This window comes from Phyllobates terribilis, unplaced genomic scaffold, assembly GCF_046119375.1.
Source record: "Phyllobates terribilis strain yellow unplaced genomic scaffold, ASM4611937v1 Scaffold_8__6_contigs__length_399053987, whole genome shotgun sequence".
NCBI classification, from domain to species: domain Eukaryota; kingdom Metazoa; phylum Chordata; class Amphibia; order Anura; family Dendrobatidae; genus Phyllobates; species Phyllobates terribilis.
In genome coordinates this window covers 387,294,120-387,310,207 of record NW_027362768.1, presented here as the reverse complement: position 1 = coordinate 387,310,207, position 16,088 = coordinate 387,294,120, and the positions used below count along the sequence as shown (strand labels likewise).

Below are 16,088 nucleotides of genomic sequence, written 5' to 3'. Positions count from 1 at the left end.
CGTTCCCTCGGCGTCCTTCCTGCAGATGTCGCCCGCAGGCACAGACCCCTTGACGATCCCGACCTGGTCCAGGAGGAGCCGCCGACAGCAGCGCTGCATTGCCGCACACAGACTGTCTCCCAGCACTGCATTTTCAATGTCAGCCGCCGGCCAATCAGAGACCAGCAGCTGATATCTGCATATGGCAATGACGTCATACTCGCTGCGCCGACACGCAGATATCAGCTGCTGGCCTCTGATTGGCCGGCGGCTGGCATTGGAAATGCAGTGCTGGGAGACAGTCTCTGTGCGGCAATGCAGCGCTGCTGTCGGCGGCTCCTCCTGGACCAGGTCGGGATCGTCAAGGGGTCTGTGCATGCGGCCCGCGTGTTTGAGACCCCTGGTTTAGAGGGATCGTCCCTACATCTCCCATTGTGCAGAGCAGGATTTATACACCAGCAGGAAACTGTAAAAGGAAACTGAGGATACAAAGTAGCACAAAACTTTATTAGTGCCAGAAACACAAATACGTAGAATCAGACGGGGCCATACAGTGCACGGGCACCTCCTCCCCCGACCTGCACCACGAGCCCCAGCCGCCTGTGCGTCTCCGGCGCAGCCTCGAAGGTCGCAGTCACAGAGCCGCACATTGAGGTTCCTGCCCGTGTTACGCCGGGACGTTCATCCCGTCCCCTCAGGTCATTGCCCACCATTGTAGATGCACTCTCTCTTCCGCTCGCTCACATGTATTCTGCGGGGGTAGATCTCTGCGCCCCCGGCCGTCGCTCCCACACTTCAGTCACACCGCGTCCTCTGGATCAGTCGTGCAGTCTTCATGCGCTCAGTTCCTTTAGGGGTACGCATGGTGTTTCAACCAGGGGTCCGTGACACAAGAGCCTCCTGCATCTGCTGCCGGCAACGGGCGTAGCGCTGCACAATCTGCCGCATGTGCTCCTCTTCCTCACGCTGAAGAATACGCAGGAAGTTCTGCAGCTCCGGCATGCTGAAGGCGTCCCACTGCGAGGGAGAGACGGGGTCAATGCAACAAGAGCGCAGCACAGAAGAAGCCACAGAGACAGCCGACAAAAGCAGGCAGAGCCGACAAAAAGCAGGCAGAGCCGACAAAAAAGCAGGCAGAGCCGCAACTTACATTCACTTCACCAGTCTCGTTCTCCTTCAGAATGAAACTTAGAATCTTCTCACACGGCCCCGATAGCAGACGCAACCTTAACGGCTCCTCATCATCAGAGAGTCTCCGCATACAGACTGCAAGAAATGGTATTATCAGTGCAGATGTTATATCAGTGCTGGAGCGTTATAAGAGGCTGATATCAGTCACATATGGTGTAATGTCTGGAGGTTATATCAGTACTGGAGCGTTATAAGAGGCTGATATCAGTCACATATGATGTAATGTCTGGAGGTTATATCAGTAATGGAGCGTTATAAGAGGGGCTGATATCAGTCACATATGGTGTAATGTCTGGAGGTTATATCAGTACTGGAGCGTTATAAGAGGCTGATATCAGTCACATATGATGTAATGTCTGGAGGTTATATCAGTACTGGAGCGTTATAAGAGGCTGATATCAGTCACATATGGTGTAATGTCTGGAGGTTATATCAGTACTGGAGCGTTATAAGAGGGGCTGATATCAGTCACATATGGTGTAATGTCTGGAGGTTATATCAGTACTGGAGCGTTATAAGAGGGGCTGATATCAGTCACATATGGTGTAATATCTGGAGGTTATATCAGTACTGGAGCGTTATAAGAGGGGCTGATATCAGTCACATATGGTGTAATGTCTGGAGGTTATATCAGTACTGGAGTGTTATAAGAGGGGCTGATATCAGTCACATATGGTGTAATGTCTGGAGGTTATATCAGTACTGGAGTGTTATAAGAGGGGCTGATATCAGTCACATATGGTGTAATGTCTGGAGGTTATATCAGTACTGGAGCGTTATAAGAGGGGCTGATATCAGTCACATATGGTGTAATATCTGGAGGTTATATCAGTACTGGAGCGTTATAAGAGGGGCTGATATCAGTCACATATGGTGTAATGTCTGGAGGTTATATCAGTACTGGAGCGTTATAAGAGGGGCTGATATCAGTCACATATGGTGTAATGTCTGGAGGTTATATCAGTACTGGAGTGTTATAAGAGGGGCTGATATCAGTCACATATGGTGTAATGTCTGGAGGTTATATCAGTACTGGAGCGTTATAAGAGGGGCTGATATCAGTCACATATGGTGTAATGTCTGGAGGTTATATCAGTACTGGAGCGTTATAAGAGGGGCTGATATCAGTCACATATGGTGTAATATCTGGAGGTTATATCAGTACTGGAGCGTTATAAGAGGGGCTGATATCAGTCACATATGGTGTAATGTCTGGAGGTTATATCAGTACTGGAGCGTTATAAGAGGGGCTGATATCAGTCACATATGGTGTAATGTCTGGAGGTTATATCAGTACTGGAGCGTTATAAGAGGGGCTGATATCAGTCACATATGGTGTAATGTCTGGAGGTTTTATCAGTACTGGAGCGTTATAAGAGGAGCTGATATCAGTCACATGTGATGCTGTATTTCTGTGTAGCCGTTGATGAGGCCACTTCTGCTGTGTGTACATGGCTGCCGTACGACCACCTCTGGGCAGGTTCTCACCTTGACCTTCCTTCTCTGTTCTCTGGAATAAGGCGAATTTCCGGGGATTATCCAGCACGGTGAATTTGCGCAGCAGCGCCTGGATGACCTCGCTGGCCGGGGTGCGGGAGCTCAGGTGCAGGTGTTTGGAGGCGTCCTTGGGGAGGTAGAAGGAGGTTCTGCGTCTCACTTGGGAGCGTACAGCTCCTCTCCTCTCATGATTACAAGATGGCTTCTTTGCTTCAGGCACTGACACCGGGCGGACGAGCTTCAGCTGCACCTTGATGAATCCGGTGTAGGAGCCATCTTTATTCTGAAGAGCGGAGAACAGGTTCGTTTATCCCCTGGAAAGAAAATGTATTCACGGATCCCGGTGCTGAGTGACCGCTGAGCGGGAGAACCGGGACCTGATACCAGAACCGACACCAGTCACCGGAGCAATGAGGGGGTCACCCGAGAAATATCAGAGCATCTCGTCACCACCGGCCCCCGACAGTCGGCCCCAGTCATGACGCAGCCCCCCTGCCAGTAATCACCACACACCGCTACCCCCCGTCAGTGACGTCTCGCAGGTGTCAGCCGGAGGACGTACCAGGCTCATGAAGAGATTGCTCTTGATCTTGGAGTTGTAATCCTTGATCATCTGCTGCGTCTCCGTCAGGCTCAGGGCCGGCGGCTGCTTCTCTGGTTTCTCATCCTGTAAAGACAAGAGATGATGGGAGTTGTCAGCCAGATGTGGAGATCAGCGGCTCCTCCGGCGTCATCTCCGCCTTTATTGGAGGCGGCTGCGGATCCCCTGATGTGTGACGGGTTCTTCTGGTTTCTCCGCACTTTCCTCGTAGTTTTGGGTGGTGAAGACGCCGGTGCGAGGTTTCTGAGCTCGCTGCACGACGGGGACGTCCCTGCTGAATCACCAGCGGCGGATTAACCCTTCACAGCTGGTAACAGCCTATGCGGGATATTTCCTCCTGTGCCCGGGTCAGCTGCTCTGACTGTAAAGAATCCTTTCCTATACAAGACTTTGGCCTTCTTGACGCCGCTCCTCCATTGTTTGCCCCCAAGATACAGGGCCGACTGTATCATGGGGTCACAGACAAAGTTACCCGAACTCCTGCCCTTCACCCTCATCCCCCCCCTCCCATGATGGGGGGTGTAATTTCCACCTGTACTTATACCTTTATGATACAGTATGAGACATGGAGCAACGATAAGAACTATCATAGGCACAAAACTCAGAAAGCTCTGCTCCCATCCAGGCTGCAGCCGACGTTACACTGCAACGACACCACCTCTCTGCCCCATCCTGCACTCCTCTCCGCAGGGTCCACGCTCCCCCTCCTTCCGTTTCTTGCTCACAGTTGCATCACTCTCTTTGCTGGGGATGATGGGGGGTTGGGAGCCATTGGACGGCCGCCAGCCTCCGCCAGCCCGGCTCTGACTCCGAACGCAGCGGCTGAGAGTTCAGCTGAAGTGAAAGGAGCCCGAGAACCAGAAAGGCCGAAACCGAGAGGAAGGAAACTGCACAACCCGGCCCCAGCCGTACGCAGCTGCCGCCAGACCCCGGCCCCCACTCCCCAGCCCCCCCCGCTCCCTCCCCAGCCCCCCCGTCACCCCCCCCCCCTCCGTCGCCCGCTCCCTCAGATCCCCCCCCCCCTCAGTCACCCGCTCCCTCAGATCCCCCCCCCCTCAGTCACCCGCTCCCTCAGATCCCCCCCCCCCTCAGTCACCCGCTCCCTCAGATCCCCCCCCCCTCAGTCACCCGCTCCCTCAGATCCCCCCCCCCTCAGTCACCCGCTCCCTCAGTCACCCGCTCCCTCAGTCACCCGCTCCCTCAGATCCCGCTCCCTCAGATCCCGCTCCCTCAGTCACCCGCTCCCTCAGATCCCCCCCCTCAGTCACCCGCTCCCTCAGATCCCCCCCCCCCTCAGTCACCCGCTCCCTCAGATCCCCCCCCCCCTCAGTCACCCGCTCCCTCAGATCCCCCCCCCCTCAGTCACCCGCTCCCTCAGATCCCCCCCCCCTCAGTCACCCGCTCCCTCAGATCCCCCCCCCCTCAGTCACCCGCTCCCTCAGTCACCCGCTCCCTCAGTCACCCGCTCCCTCAGTCACCCGCTCCCTCAGATCCCGCTCCCTCAGTCACCCGCTCCCTCAGATCCCCCCCTCAGTCACCCGCTCCCTCAGATCCCCCCCTCAGTCACCCGCTCCCTCAGATCCCCCCCTCAGTCACCCGCTCCCTCAGATCCCCCCCCCGTCAGTCACCCGCTCCCTCAGATCCCCCCCCTCAGTCACCCGCTCCCTCAGATCCCCCCCCCCTCAGTCACCCGCTCCCTCAGATCCCCCCCCCTCAGTCACCCGCTCCCTCAGATCCCCCCCCTCAGTCACCCGCTCCCTCAGATCCCCCCCCCTCAGTCGCCCGCTCCCTCAGATCCCCCCCCTCAGTCGCCCGCTCCCTCAGATCCCCCCCCCTCAGTCGCCCGCTCCCTCAGATCCCCCCCCCTGTCACCCGCTCCCTCAGATCCCCCCCCCTCAGTCGCCCGCTCCCTCAGATCCCCCCCCCTCAGTCGCCCGCTCCCTCAGATCCCCCCCCCTCAGTCGCCCGCTCCCTCAGATCCCCCCCCCTCAGTCACCCGCTCCCTCAGATCCCCCCCCCTCAGTCACCCGCTCCCTCAGATCCCCCCCCCTCAGTCGCCCGCTCCCTCAGATCCCCCCCCCTCAGTCGCCCGCTCCCTCAGATCCCCCCCCCTCAGTCGCCCGCTCCCTCAGATCCCCCCCCCTCAGTCGCCCGCTCCCTCAGATCCCCCCCCCTCAGTCGCCCGCTCCCTCAGATCCCCCCCCCTCAGTCACCCGCTCCCTCAGATCCCCCCCCCTCAGTCACCCGCTCCCTCAGATCCCCCCCCCTCAGTCACCCGCTCCCTCAGATCCCCCCCCCTCAGTCGCCCGCTCCCTCAGATCCCCCCCCCTCAGTCACCCGCTCCCTCAGATCCCCCCCCCTCAGTCGCCCGCTCCCTCAGATCCCCCCCCCTCAGTCGCCCGCTCCCTCAGATCCCCCCCCCTCAGTCGCCCGCTCCCTCAGATCCCCCCCCCTCAGTCGCCCGCTCCCTCAGATCCCCCCCCCTCAGTCACCCGCTCCCTCAGATCCCCCCCCCTCAGTCACCCGCTCCCTCAGATCCCCCCCCCTCAGTCACCCGCTCCCTCAGATCCCCCCCCCTCAGTCGCCCGCTCCCTCAGATCCCCCCCCCTCAGTCGCCCGCTCCCTCAGATCCCCCCCCCTCAGTCGCCCGCTCCCTCAGATCCCCCCCCCTGTCACCCGCTCCCTCAGATCCCCCCCCCTCAGTCACCCGCTCCCTCAGATCCCCCCCCCTCAGTCGCCCGCTCCCTCAGATCCCCCCCCTCAGTCACCCGCTCCCTCAGATCCCCCCCCCCCTCAGTCGCCCGCTCCCTCAGATCCCCCCCTGCATCAGTCTTTACTCCTGGGGTGTGCACCGCTCCGGTGTGTTGGCGCTATATGAGCCGGGCAGTAGCTCCGTGGCCCCTGCAGGGCGGCCCTGTCTCTGACCTGGCTCTTGGCCGGGGGTCTCCGGGGCAGTATGGAGGTCCTGGCGGTGTAGTAGAGCTCCAGCTCCGGGTCGGACTCCTCCTGGCTGCAGTAGCCGCTGCTCGTGGTGCTGCTCCAGCTCCGCTCGAAGCTCGCGCTGTCCTTGTCTCCCTTCCCCATAGCGGCGGCGGCGGCGGCGGCGGCGCAGATCACGGACAGAGCAGATCGCACGACGTCCTCCCTCCGGCAGAGCGCAGACAGAGTGGCGTCTCCAGGAGGATCGGGCGGAGCGATGACTTCATCCTCCCGAGTCCCCACACCCACATCCGCCCCGGAAGCCGCTGATCTCACAGCTGATCTCCGCCGCATCTTCTGCATTTTTCAAACCAGCGCGAAACACCCAGATGCAGATCCAGTCCTAGAACCAGATCCAGTCCCAGGTCCAGTCCTAGAACCAGATCCAGTCCCAGATCCAGTCCTAGAACCAGATCCAGTCTCTGGTCCAGACCTAGAACCAGATCCAGTCTCTGGTCCAGTCCTAGAACCAGATCCAGTCCTAGAACCAGATCCAGTCCCAGGTCCAGTCCTAGAACCAGGTCCAGTCCCAGATCCAGTCCTAGAACCAGATCCAGCCCTAGAACCAGATCCAGTCCCAGGTCCAGTCCTAGAACCAGATCCAATCCCAGATCCCTTCTCTGGTCCAGTCCTAGAACCAGATCCAGTCCCAGGTCCAGTCCTGCTGCTGGGAGTTATTGGTCAGTACAGCAGATGTTGATTTGAGGCTGAAGTTGTTTCTTATTTACTAAATTTTCTTTTTTTACAGGTTTAATAAGAATAAGAAATGTTGATAACAATAACCCTCAGTGCGGAGCGCCAGACCTGAATGCACATAGAAGCAGCTACAAAAATTATGAAAGTGGCAGAAAATGGGCATTGAAGGCGTTATCCAAACGGTCACATGACTCTGGGCCGCTGATCTCCCCCTGCAGACACAGCAATCAGATTAGGCCACTCCAGTCTGGCCCAAACGGGTCCTGGGCATCAGAGCAGGCGATCGGCCAATGTTCACAATTGTATAAAAGTAACTGATGTTCTTAAAGAGTGAAATGGTCCCGGATCTCACTACACTGGTACACAGATAGTGATGGCCGCAGGGACTTGTCACAGCTGTGGGGGTCCCGCTCTGATATCCGCAATCTTCACATACAGAACAGCACTGCAGACCCTCTGATCCTGCCGCCGTCACATGTGACTGGAACAGAGAACTGGACATCAATGAGAACAGGATCACATACACTTCAGACCGTACTGGGACCAATGGAGGGACCCCCAACAACCAATGGCGGGACCCCCAGCAACCAATGAAGGGACCCCCAGCAACCAATGGAGGGACCCTAGCAACCAATGAAGGGACCCCCAGCAACCAATGGAGGGACCCGAGCAACCAATGAAGGGACCCCCAGCAACCAATGGAGGGACCCCCAACAACCAATGGAGGGACCCCCAACAACCAATGGAGGGACCCTAGCAACCAATGAAGGGACCCCCAGCAACCAATGGAGGGACCCCCAGCTGGACCCCCAGCAACCAATGGAGGGACCCTAGCAACCAATGAAGGGACCCCCAGCAACCAATGGAGGGACCCGAGCAACCAATGAAGGGACCCCCAGCAACCAATGGAGGGACCCCCAGCAACCAATGGAGGGACCCCCAACAACCAATGGAGGGACCCCCAGCTACCAATGGAGGGACCCGAGCAACCAATGAAGGGACCCCCAGCAACCAATGGAGGGACCCCAGCAACCAATGGAGGGACCCCCAACAACCAATGGAGGGACCCCCAGCTACCAATGGAGGGACCCGAGCAAGCAATGAAGGGACCCCCAGCAACCAATGGAGGGACCCCCAGCTGGACCCCCAGCAACCAATGGAGGGACCCTAGCAACCAATGAAGGGACCCCCAGCAACCAATGGAGGGACCCGAGCAACCAATGAAGGGACCCCCAGCAACCAATGGAGGGACCCCCAACAACCAATGGAGGGACCCGAGCAACCAATGAAGGGACCCCCAGCAACCAATGGAGGGACCCCCAACAACCAATGGAGGGACCCCCAGCTACCAATGGAGGGACCCGAGCAACCAATGAAGGGACCCCCAGCAACCAATGGAGGGACCCCAGCAACCAATGGCAGGATGCCCAGCAACCAATGCAGGGACCCCCAGCAACCAATGGAGGGACCCCCAGCAACCAATGGAGGGACCCGAGCAACCAATGAAGGGACCCCCAGCAACCAATGGAGGGACCCCCAGCAACCAATGAAGGGACCCCCAGCAACCAATGGAGGGACCCGAGCAACCAATGAAGGGACCCCCAGCAACCAATGGAGGGACCCCAGCAACCAATGCAGGGACCCCCAGCAACCAATGGAGGGACCCCAGCAATCAATGGAGGGACCCCCAGCAACCAATGGCAGGATGCCCAGCAACCAATGCAGGGACCCCCAGCAACCAATGCAGGGACCCCCAGCAACCAATGGAGGGACCCCCAGCGATAATGAAGTAACCCCTAGAGTAAGTAACTGGTGCCATATCTCATCATGGGCAGGGGCTGGCTGGTAAATTTTGGCCTAGGGGCAAGCATACAGCAGTGGCCCATGAGCAGCGGCACAGCCTCACTGCGCGAGACCAGCACCAGACATGTAGAAATGCGGTTTCTAACCGTTTGTGCAGACACATGCACATTTGTGGCTGCTGGAGGTTATTTTGCAGGGCTCTGGCAGTGCTCCTCCTGTTCCTCCTTGCACAAAGGCGGAGGTAGCGGTCCTGCTGCTGGGTTGTTGCCCTCCTACGGCCCCCTCCACATCTCCTGGTGTACTGGCCTGTCTCCTGGTAGCGCCTCCAGCCTCTGGACACTATGCTGACAGACACGGCAAACCTTCTGGCCACAGCTCGCATTGATGTGCCATCCTGGATGAGCTGCACTACCTGAGCAACTTCTGTGGGTTGTAGAGTCCGTCTCATGCTACCACGAGTGTGTAAGCACAACCAACATTCAAAAGTGACCAAAACATCAGCCAGAAAGCATTGGTACTGAGATGTGGTCTGTGGTCCCCACCTGCAGAACCACTCCTTTATTGAGGGGGTCTTGATAATTGCCAATAATTTCCATCTATTGTCTATTCCATTTGCACAACAGCAGGTGAGATTGATTGTCAATCAGTGCTGCTTCCTAAGTGGACAGTTTGATTTCACAGAAGTTTCATTTACTTGGAGTTATATTCTGTTGTTTAAGTGTTCCCTTTATTTTTTTGAGCAGTGTATGTAATTTAACAAAGGGTAAAAATCCTTGAATGAAACAGATAATGTATGATGCAAACAAAAGTGCCCCCAAACCCAGTATGATACCCCCACAGTGCATCCCTCCACACTCACAGTATGATGACTCTACTGTACCCCCCTCACTCAATCCCCCCAAACAAAGAATGGTGATCCCATCACAGTATGATTATCCAACTGTAATCCCCACACAGTCCTCCATACAGAATAATGGGCCCCACATAGCCCTCCATACAGTATAATGGCCCCACATAGCCCTCCATACAGTATAATGGCCCCACATAGCCCTCCATACAGTATAATGGCTCCACATAGTCCTCCATAAAGAAAAATGGGCCCCACATAGCCCTCCATACAGAATAATGGCCCCACATAGTCCTCCATACAGTATAATGGGCCCCACATAGCCCTCCATACAGAATAATGGGCCCCACATAGTCCTCTATACAGAATAATGGGCCCCAAATAGTCCTCCATACAGTATAATGACCCCACATAGTCTTCAGTACAGTATAATGGGCCCCACATAGTCCTCCATACAGTATAATAGGCCCACATAGTCCTCAGTACCGTATAATGGGCCCCACATAGTCCTCCATACAGTATAATGACCCCACATAGTCCTCAGTACCGTATAATGGGCCCCACATAGTCCTCCATACAGTATAATCGGCCCACATAGTCCTCCATACAGTATCATGGCCCCACATAGTCCTCCATACAGTATAACGGCCCCACATAGTCCTCCATACAGTATAATGGGCACCACATAGTCCTCCATACAGTATAATGGCCCCACATAGTCCTCCATACAGTATAATGGGCCCACATAGTCTTCCATATAATATAATAAGCACCACATAGTCCTCCATACAGAATTATGGGCCCCGCATAGTGCTCCGTACTGTATACATGGCTCCGCATAGTGCTCCGTACTGTATACATGGCCCCGCATAGTGCTCCGTACTGTATACATGGCCCTGCATAGTGCTCCGTACTGTATATATGGCCCCTGTATAGTGCTCCGTACTGTATACATGGCCCCGAATAGTGCTCCGTACTGTATACATGGCCCCGCATAGTGCACCGTACTGTATACATGGCCCCGCATAGTGCTCTGTACTGTATACACGGCCCCGCATAGTGCTCCGTACTGTATACACGGCCCCGCATAGTGCTCCGTACTGTATACACGGCCCCGCATAGTGCTCTGTACTGTATACACGGCCCCGCATAGTGCTCCGTACTGTATACACGGCCCCGCATAGTGCTCCGTACTGTATACACGGCCCCGCATAGTGCTCCGTACTGTATACACGACCCCGCATAGTGCTCCGTACTGTATACACGACCCCGCATAGTGCTCTGTACTGTATATATGGCCCCGCATAGTGCTCTGTACTTTATATATGGCCCCGCATAGTGCTCTGTACTGTATATATGGCCCCGCATAGTGCTCTGTACTGTATATATGGCCCCTGTATAGTGCTCCGTACTGTATACATGGCCCCGCATAGTGCTCCGTATTGTATACATGGCCCCGCATAGTGCACCATACTGTATACATGGCCCCGCATAGTGCTCCGTATTGTATACATGGCCCCGCATAGTGCTCCGTACTGTATACACAGCCCCGCATAGTGCTCCGTATTGTATACACAGCCCCGCATAGTGCTCCGTACTGTATACATGGCCCCGCATAGTGCTCCGTATTGTATACATGGCCCCGCATAGTGCTCCGTACTGTATACACAGCCCCGCATAGTGCTCCGTATTGTATACACAGCCCTGCATAGTGCTCCGTACTGTATACACGACCCCGCATAGTGCTCCGTAAGGGATACACGACCCCGCATAGTGCTCCGTATTGTATACACAGCCCCGCATAGTGCACCATACTGTATACATGGCCCCGCATAGTGCTCCGTATTGTATACATGGCCCCGCATAGTGCTCCGTACTGTATACACAGCCCCGCATAGTGCTCCGTATTGTATACACAGCCCTGCATAGTGCTCCGTACTGTATACACGACCCCGCATAGTGCTCCGTAAGGGATACACGACCCCGCATAGTGCTCCGTATTGTATACACGGCCCCGCATAGTGCTCTGTACTGTATACACAGCCCCGCATAGTGCTCTGTACTGTATACACGACCCCGCATAGTGCTCCGTACTGTATATATGGCCCCGCATAGTGCTCTGTACTGTATATATGGCCCCGCATAGTGCTCTGTACTGTATATATGGCCCCGCATAGTGCTCTGTACTGTATATATGGCCCCGCATAGTGCTCTGTACTGTATACATGACCCCGCATAGTGCTCTGTACTGTATACATGGCCCCGCATAGTGCTCTGTACTGTATATATGGCCCCGCATAGTGCTCTGTACTGTATACATGGCCCCGCATAGTGCTCTGTACTGTATATATGGCCCCGCATAGTGCTCTGTACTGTATACATGGCCCCGCATAGTGCTCTGTACTGTATATATGGCCCCGCATAGTGCTCTGTACTGTATATATGGCCCCGCATAGTCCTCTGTACTGTATACATGGCCCCGCATAGTGCTCTGTACTGTATACAGTGCTGGCCAAAAGTATTGGCACCCCTGCAATTCTGGCAGATAATACTCCGTTTCTTCCTGAAAATGATTGCAATCACAAATTCTTTGGTCTTATTCTCTTCATTTAATTTGTATTCAATGAAAAAAACACAAAAAGAATTGTCCTAAAGCCAAATTGGATATAATTCCACACCAAACCTAAAAAAGGGGGTGGACAAAAGTATTGGCACCCTTTGAAAAATCCTGTGATGCTTCTGTAATTGGTGTAATTAACAGCACCTGTAACTTACCTGTGGCACCTAACAGGAGTTGGCAGTAACTAAATCACACTTGCAGCCAGTTAACATGGATTAAAGTTGCCTCAACCTCTGTCCTGTGTCCTTGTGTGACCACATTGAGCATGGAGAAAAGAAAGAAGACCAAAGAACTGTCTGAGGACTTGAGAAACCAAATTGTGAGGAAACATGAGCAATCTCAAGGCTACAAGTCCATCTCCAAAGACCTGAATGTTCCTGTGTCTTCCGTGCGCAGTGTCAGCAAGAAGTGTAAAGCCCATGGCACTGTGGCTAACCTCCCTAGATGTGGACGGAAAAGAAAAACTGACGAGAGATTTCAACGCAAGATTGTGCGGATGGTGGATAAAGAACCTCAACTAACATCCAAACAAGTTCAAGCTGCCCTGCAGTCCGAGGGTACAACAGTGTCAACCCGTACTATCCGTCGGTGTCTGAATGAAAAGGGACTGTATGGTAGGATACCCAGGAAGACCCCACTTCTTACCCCGAGACATAAAAAAGCCAGGCTGGAGTTTGCCAAAACTTACCTGAGAAAGCCTAAAACGTTTTGGAAGAATGTTCTCTGGTCAGATGAGACAAAAGTAGATGGGAAAAAGCATCAACATAGAGTGTACTGGGAAAAAAAAGAGGCATTCAAAGAAAAGAACACGGTCCCTACAGTCAAACATGGCGGAGGTTCCCTGATGTTTTGGGGTTGCTTTGCTGCCTCTGGCACTGGACTGCTTGACCGTGTGCATGGCATTATGAAGTCTGAAGACTACCAACAAATTTTGCAGCATAATGTAGGGCCCAGTGTGAGAAAGCTGGGTCTCCCTCAGAGGTCATGGGTCTTCCAGCAGGACAATGACCCAAAACACACTTCCAAAAGCACTATAAAATGGTTTGAGAGAAAGCACTGGAGACTTCTAAGGTGGCCAGCAATGAGTCCAGACCTGAATCCCATAGAACACCTGTGGAGAGATCTCAAAATGGCAGTTTAGAGAAGGCACCCTTCAAATATCAGGGACCTGGAGCAGTTTGCCAAAGAAGAATGGTCTACAATTCCCGCAGAGCATTGCAAGAAACTCATTGATGGTTACCGGAAGCGGTTGTTCGCAGTTATTTTGGCTAAAGGTTGTGCAACCAAGTATTAGGCTGAGGGTGCCAATACTTTTGTCCGGCCCTTTTTTGGAGTTTTGTGTGAAATGATCAATGATTTGATATTTGCTTCATTCTCTTTTGTGTTTTTTCTTTGCAAGAAAATTAAATGAAGAGAATAAGACCAAAGAATTTGTGATTGCAAGAAACTGAGTATTATCTGACAGAATCGCAGGGGTGCCAATACTTTTGGCCAGCACTGTATATAGCCCCGCATAGTGCTCTGTACTGTATACATGACCCTGCATAGTGCTCTGTACTGTATATATGGCCCCGCATAGTGCTCTGTACTGTATATATGGCCCCGCATAGTGCTCTGTACTGTATATATGGCCCCGCATAGTGCTCCGTACTGTATACATGACCCCGCATAGTGCTCCGTACTGTATATATGGCCCTGCATAGTGCTCTGTACTGTATATATGGCCCCGCATAGTGCTCTGTACTGTATATATGGCCCCGCATACTGCTCCGTACTGTATACATGACCCTGCATAGTGCTCCGTACTGTATACATGGCCCCGCATAGTGCTCCGTACTGTATACATGGCCCCGCATAGTGCTCCGTACTGTATACATGGCCCCGCATAGTGCTCCGTACTGTATACATGGCCCCGCATAGTGCTCCGTACTGTATACATGGCCCCGCATAGTGCTCCGTACTGTATACATGGCCCCGCATAGTGCTCTGTACTGTATACATGACCCCGCATAGTGCTCTGTACTGTATATATGGCCCCGCATAGTGCTCTGTACTGTATACATGGCCCCGCATAGTGCTCCGTACTGTATACATGGCCCCGCATAGTGCTCTGTACTGTATACATGGCCCCGCATAGTGCTCTGTACTGTATACATGGCCCCGCATAGTGCTCTGTACTGTATACATGGCCCCGCATAGTGCTCCGTACTGTATACATGGCCCCGCATAGTGCTCTGTACTGTATACATGGCCCCGCATAGTGCTCCGTACTGTATACATGGCCCCGCATAGTGCTCCGTACTGTATATATGGCCCCGCATAGTGCTCCGTACTGTATATATGGCCCCGCATAGTGCTCCGTACTGTATACATGGCCCCGCATAGTGCTCCGTACTGTATACATGGCCCCGCATAGTGCTCTGTACTGTATATATGGCCCCGCATAGTGCTCCGTACTGTATACATGGCCCCGCATAGTGCTCTGTACTGTATACATGGCCCCGCATAGTGCTCTGTACTGTATACATGGCCCCGCATAGTGCTCTGTACTGTATACATGGCCCCGCATAGTGCTCCGTATTGTATACATGGCCCCGCATAGTGCTCCGTATTGTATACATGGCCCCGCATAGTGCTCCGTACTGTATACATGGCCCCGCATAGTGCTCTGTACTGTATACATGGCCCCGCATAGTGCTCTGTACTGTATACATGGCCCCGCATAGTGCTCTGTACTGTATATATGGCCCCGCATAGTGCTCTGTACTGTATATATGGCCCCGCATAGTGCTCTGTACTGTATACATGGCCCCGCATAGTGCTCTGTACTGTATACATGGCCCCGCATAGTGCTCTGTACTGTATACATGGCCCCGCATAGTCCTCTGTACTGTATACATGGCCCCGCATAGTCCTCTGTACTGTATACATGGCCCCGCATAGTCCTCTGTACTGTATACATGGCCCCGCATAGTCCTCTGTACTGTATACATGACCCTGCATAGTGCTCTGTACTGTATACATGGCTCTGCATAGTGCTCTGTACTGTATACATGACCCTGCATAGTGCTCTGTACTGTATATATGGCCCCGCATAGTCCTCTGTACTGTATACATGGCCCCGCATAGTCCTCTGTACTGTATACATGGCCCCGCATAGTCCTCTGTACTGTATACATGACCCTGCATAGTGCTCTGTACTGTATACATGGCTCTGCATAGTGCTCTGTACTGTATACATGACCCTGCATAGTGCTCTGTACTGTATATATGGCCCCGCATAGTGCTCTGTACTGTATATATGGCCCCGCATAGTGCTCTGTACTGTATACATGACCCCGCATAGTGCTCTGTACTGTATACACGGCCCCGCATAGTGCTCTGTACTGTATACATGGCCCCGCATAGTGCTCTGTACTGTATACATGGCCCCGCATAGTGCTCTGTACTGTATATATGGCCCCGCATAGTGCTCTGTACTGTATACATGACCCCGCATAGTGCTCTGTACTGTATACACGGCCCCGCATAGTGCTCTGTACTGTATACATGACCCTGCATAGTGCTCTGTACTGTATACATGGCCCCGCATAGTGCTCTGTACTGTATACAGTGCTGGCCAAAAGTATTGGCACCCCTGCAATTCTGTCAGATAATACTCAGTTTCTTCCTGAAAATTATTGCAATCACAGATTCTTTGGTATTATTATCTTCATTTAATTTGTATTCAATGAAAAAAACACAAAAAGAATTGTCCTAAAGCCAAACTGGATATAATTCCACACCAAACCTAAAAAAGGGGGTGGACAAAAGTATTGGCACCCTTTGAAAAATCCTGTGATGCTTCTGTAATTGGTGTAATTAACAGCACCTGT

At 53.7% G+C, this 16,088-nt stretch overlaps 1 protein-coding gene across 2 annotated transcripts in view; it reads right to left on the bottom strand.

The window, feature by feature from the left end:
• Positions 1-459: 459 nt before the first annotated feature.
• Positions 460-16,088, bottom strand: part of RASSF1 (Ras association domain family member 1) — a 47,064-nt gene continuing 31,435 nt past the window's right edge. The window contains exons 1-5 of one of the 2 annotated variants that reach the window (XM_073645156.1): positions 6,194-6,565; positions 3,230-3,334; positions 2,659-2,950; positions 1,130-1,245; positions 460-996 (exon numbers count right to left, since the gene is read on the bottom strand). In XM_073645156.1, coding sequence (XP_073501257.1) covers positions 850-996; positions 1,130-1,245; positions 2,659-2,950; positions 3,230-3,334; positions 6,194-6,550 — 1,017 coding nt within the window. In that variant the 5' untranslated portion in view covers positions 6,551-6,565 and the 3' untranslated portion in view covers positions 460-849. Of the gene's footprint in view, positions 997-1,129; positions 1,246-2,658; positions 2,951-3,229; positions 3,335-6,193; positions 6,566-16,088 lie in introns of those variants that run through there. The other variant, XM_073645155.1, reaches the window with a different exon arrangement.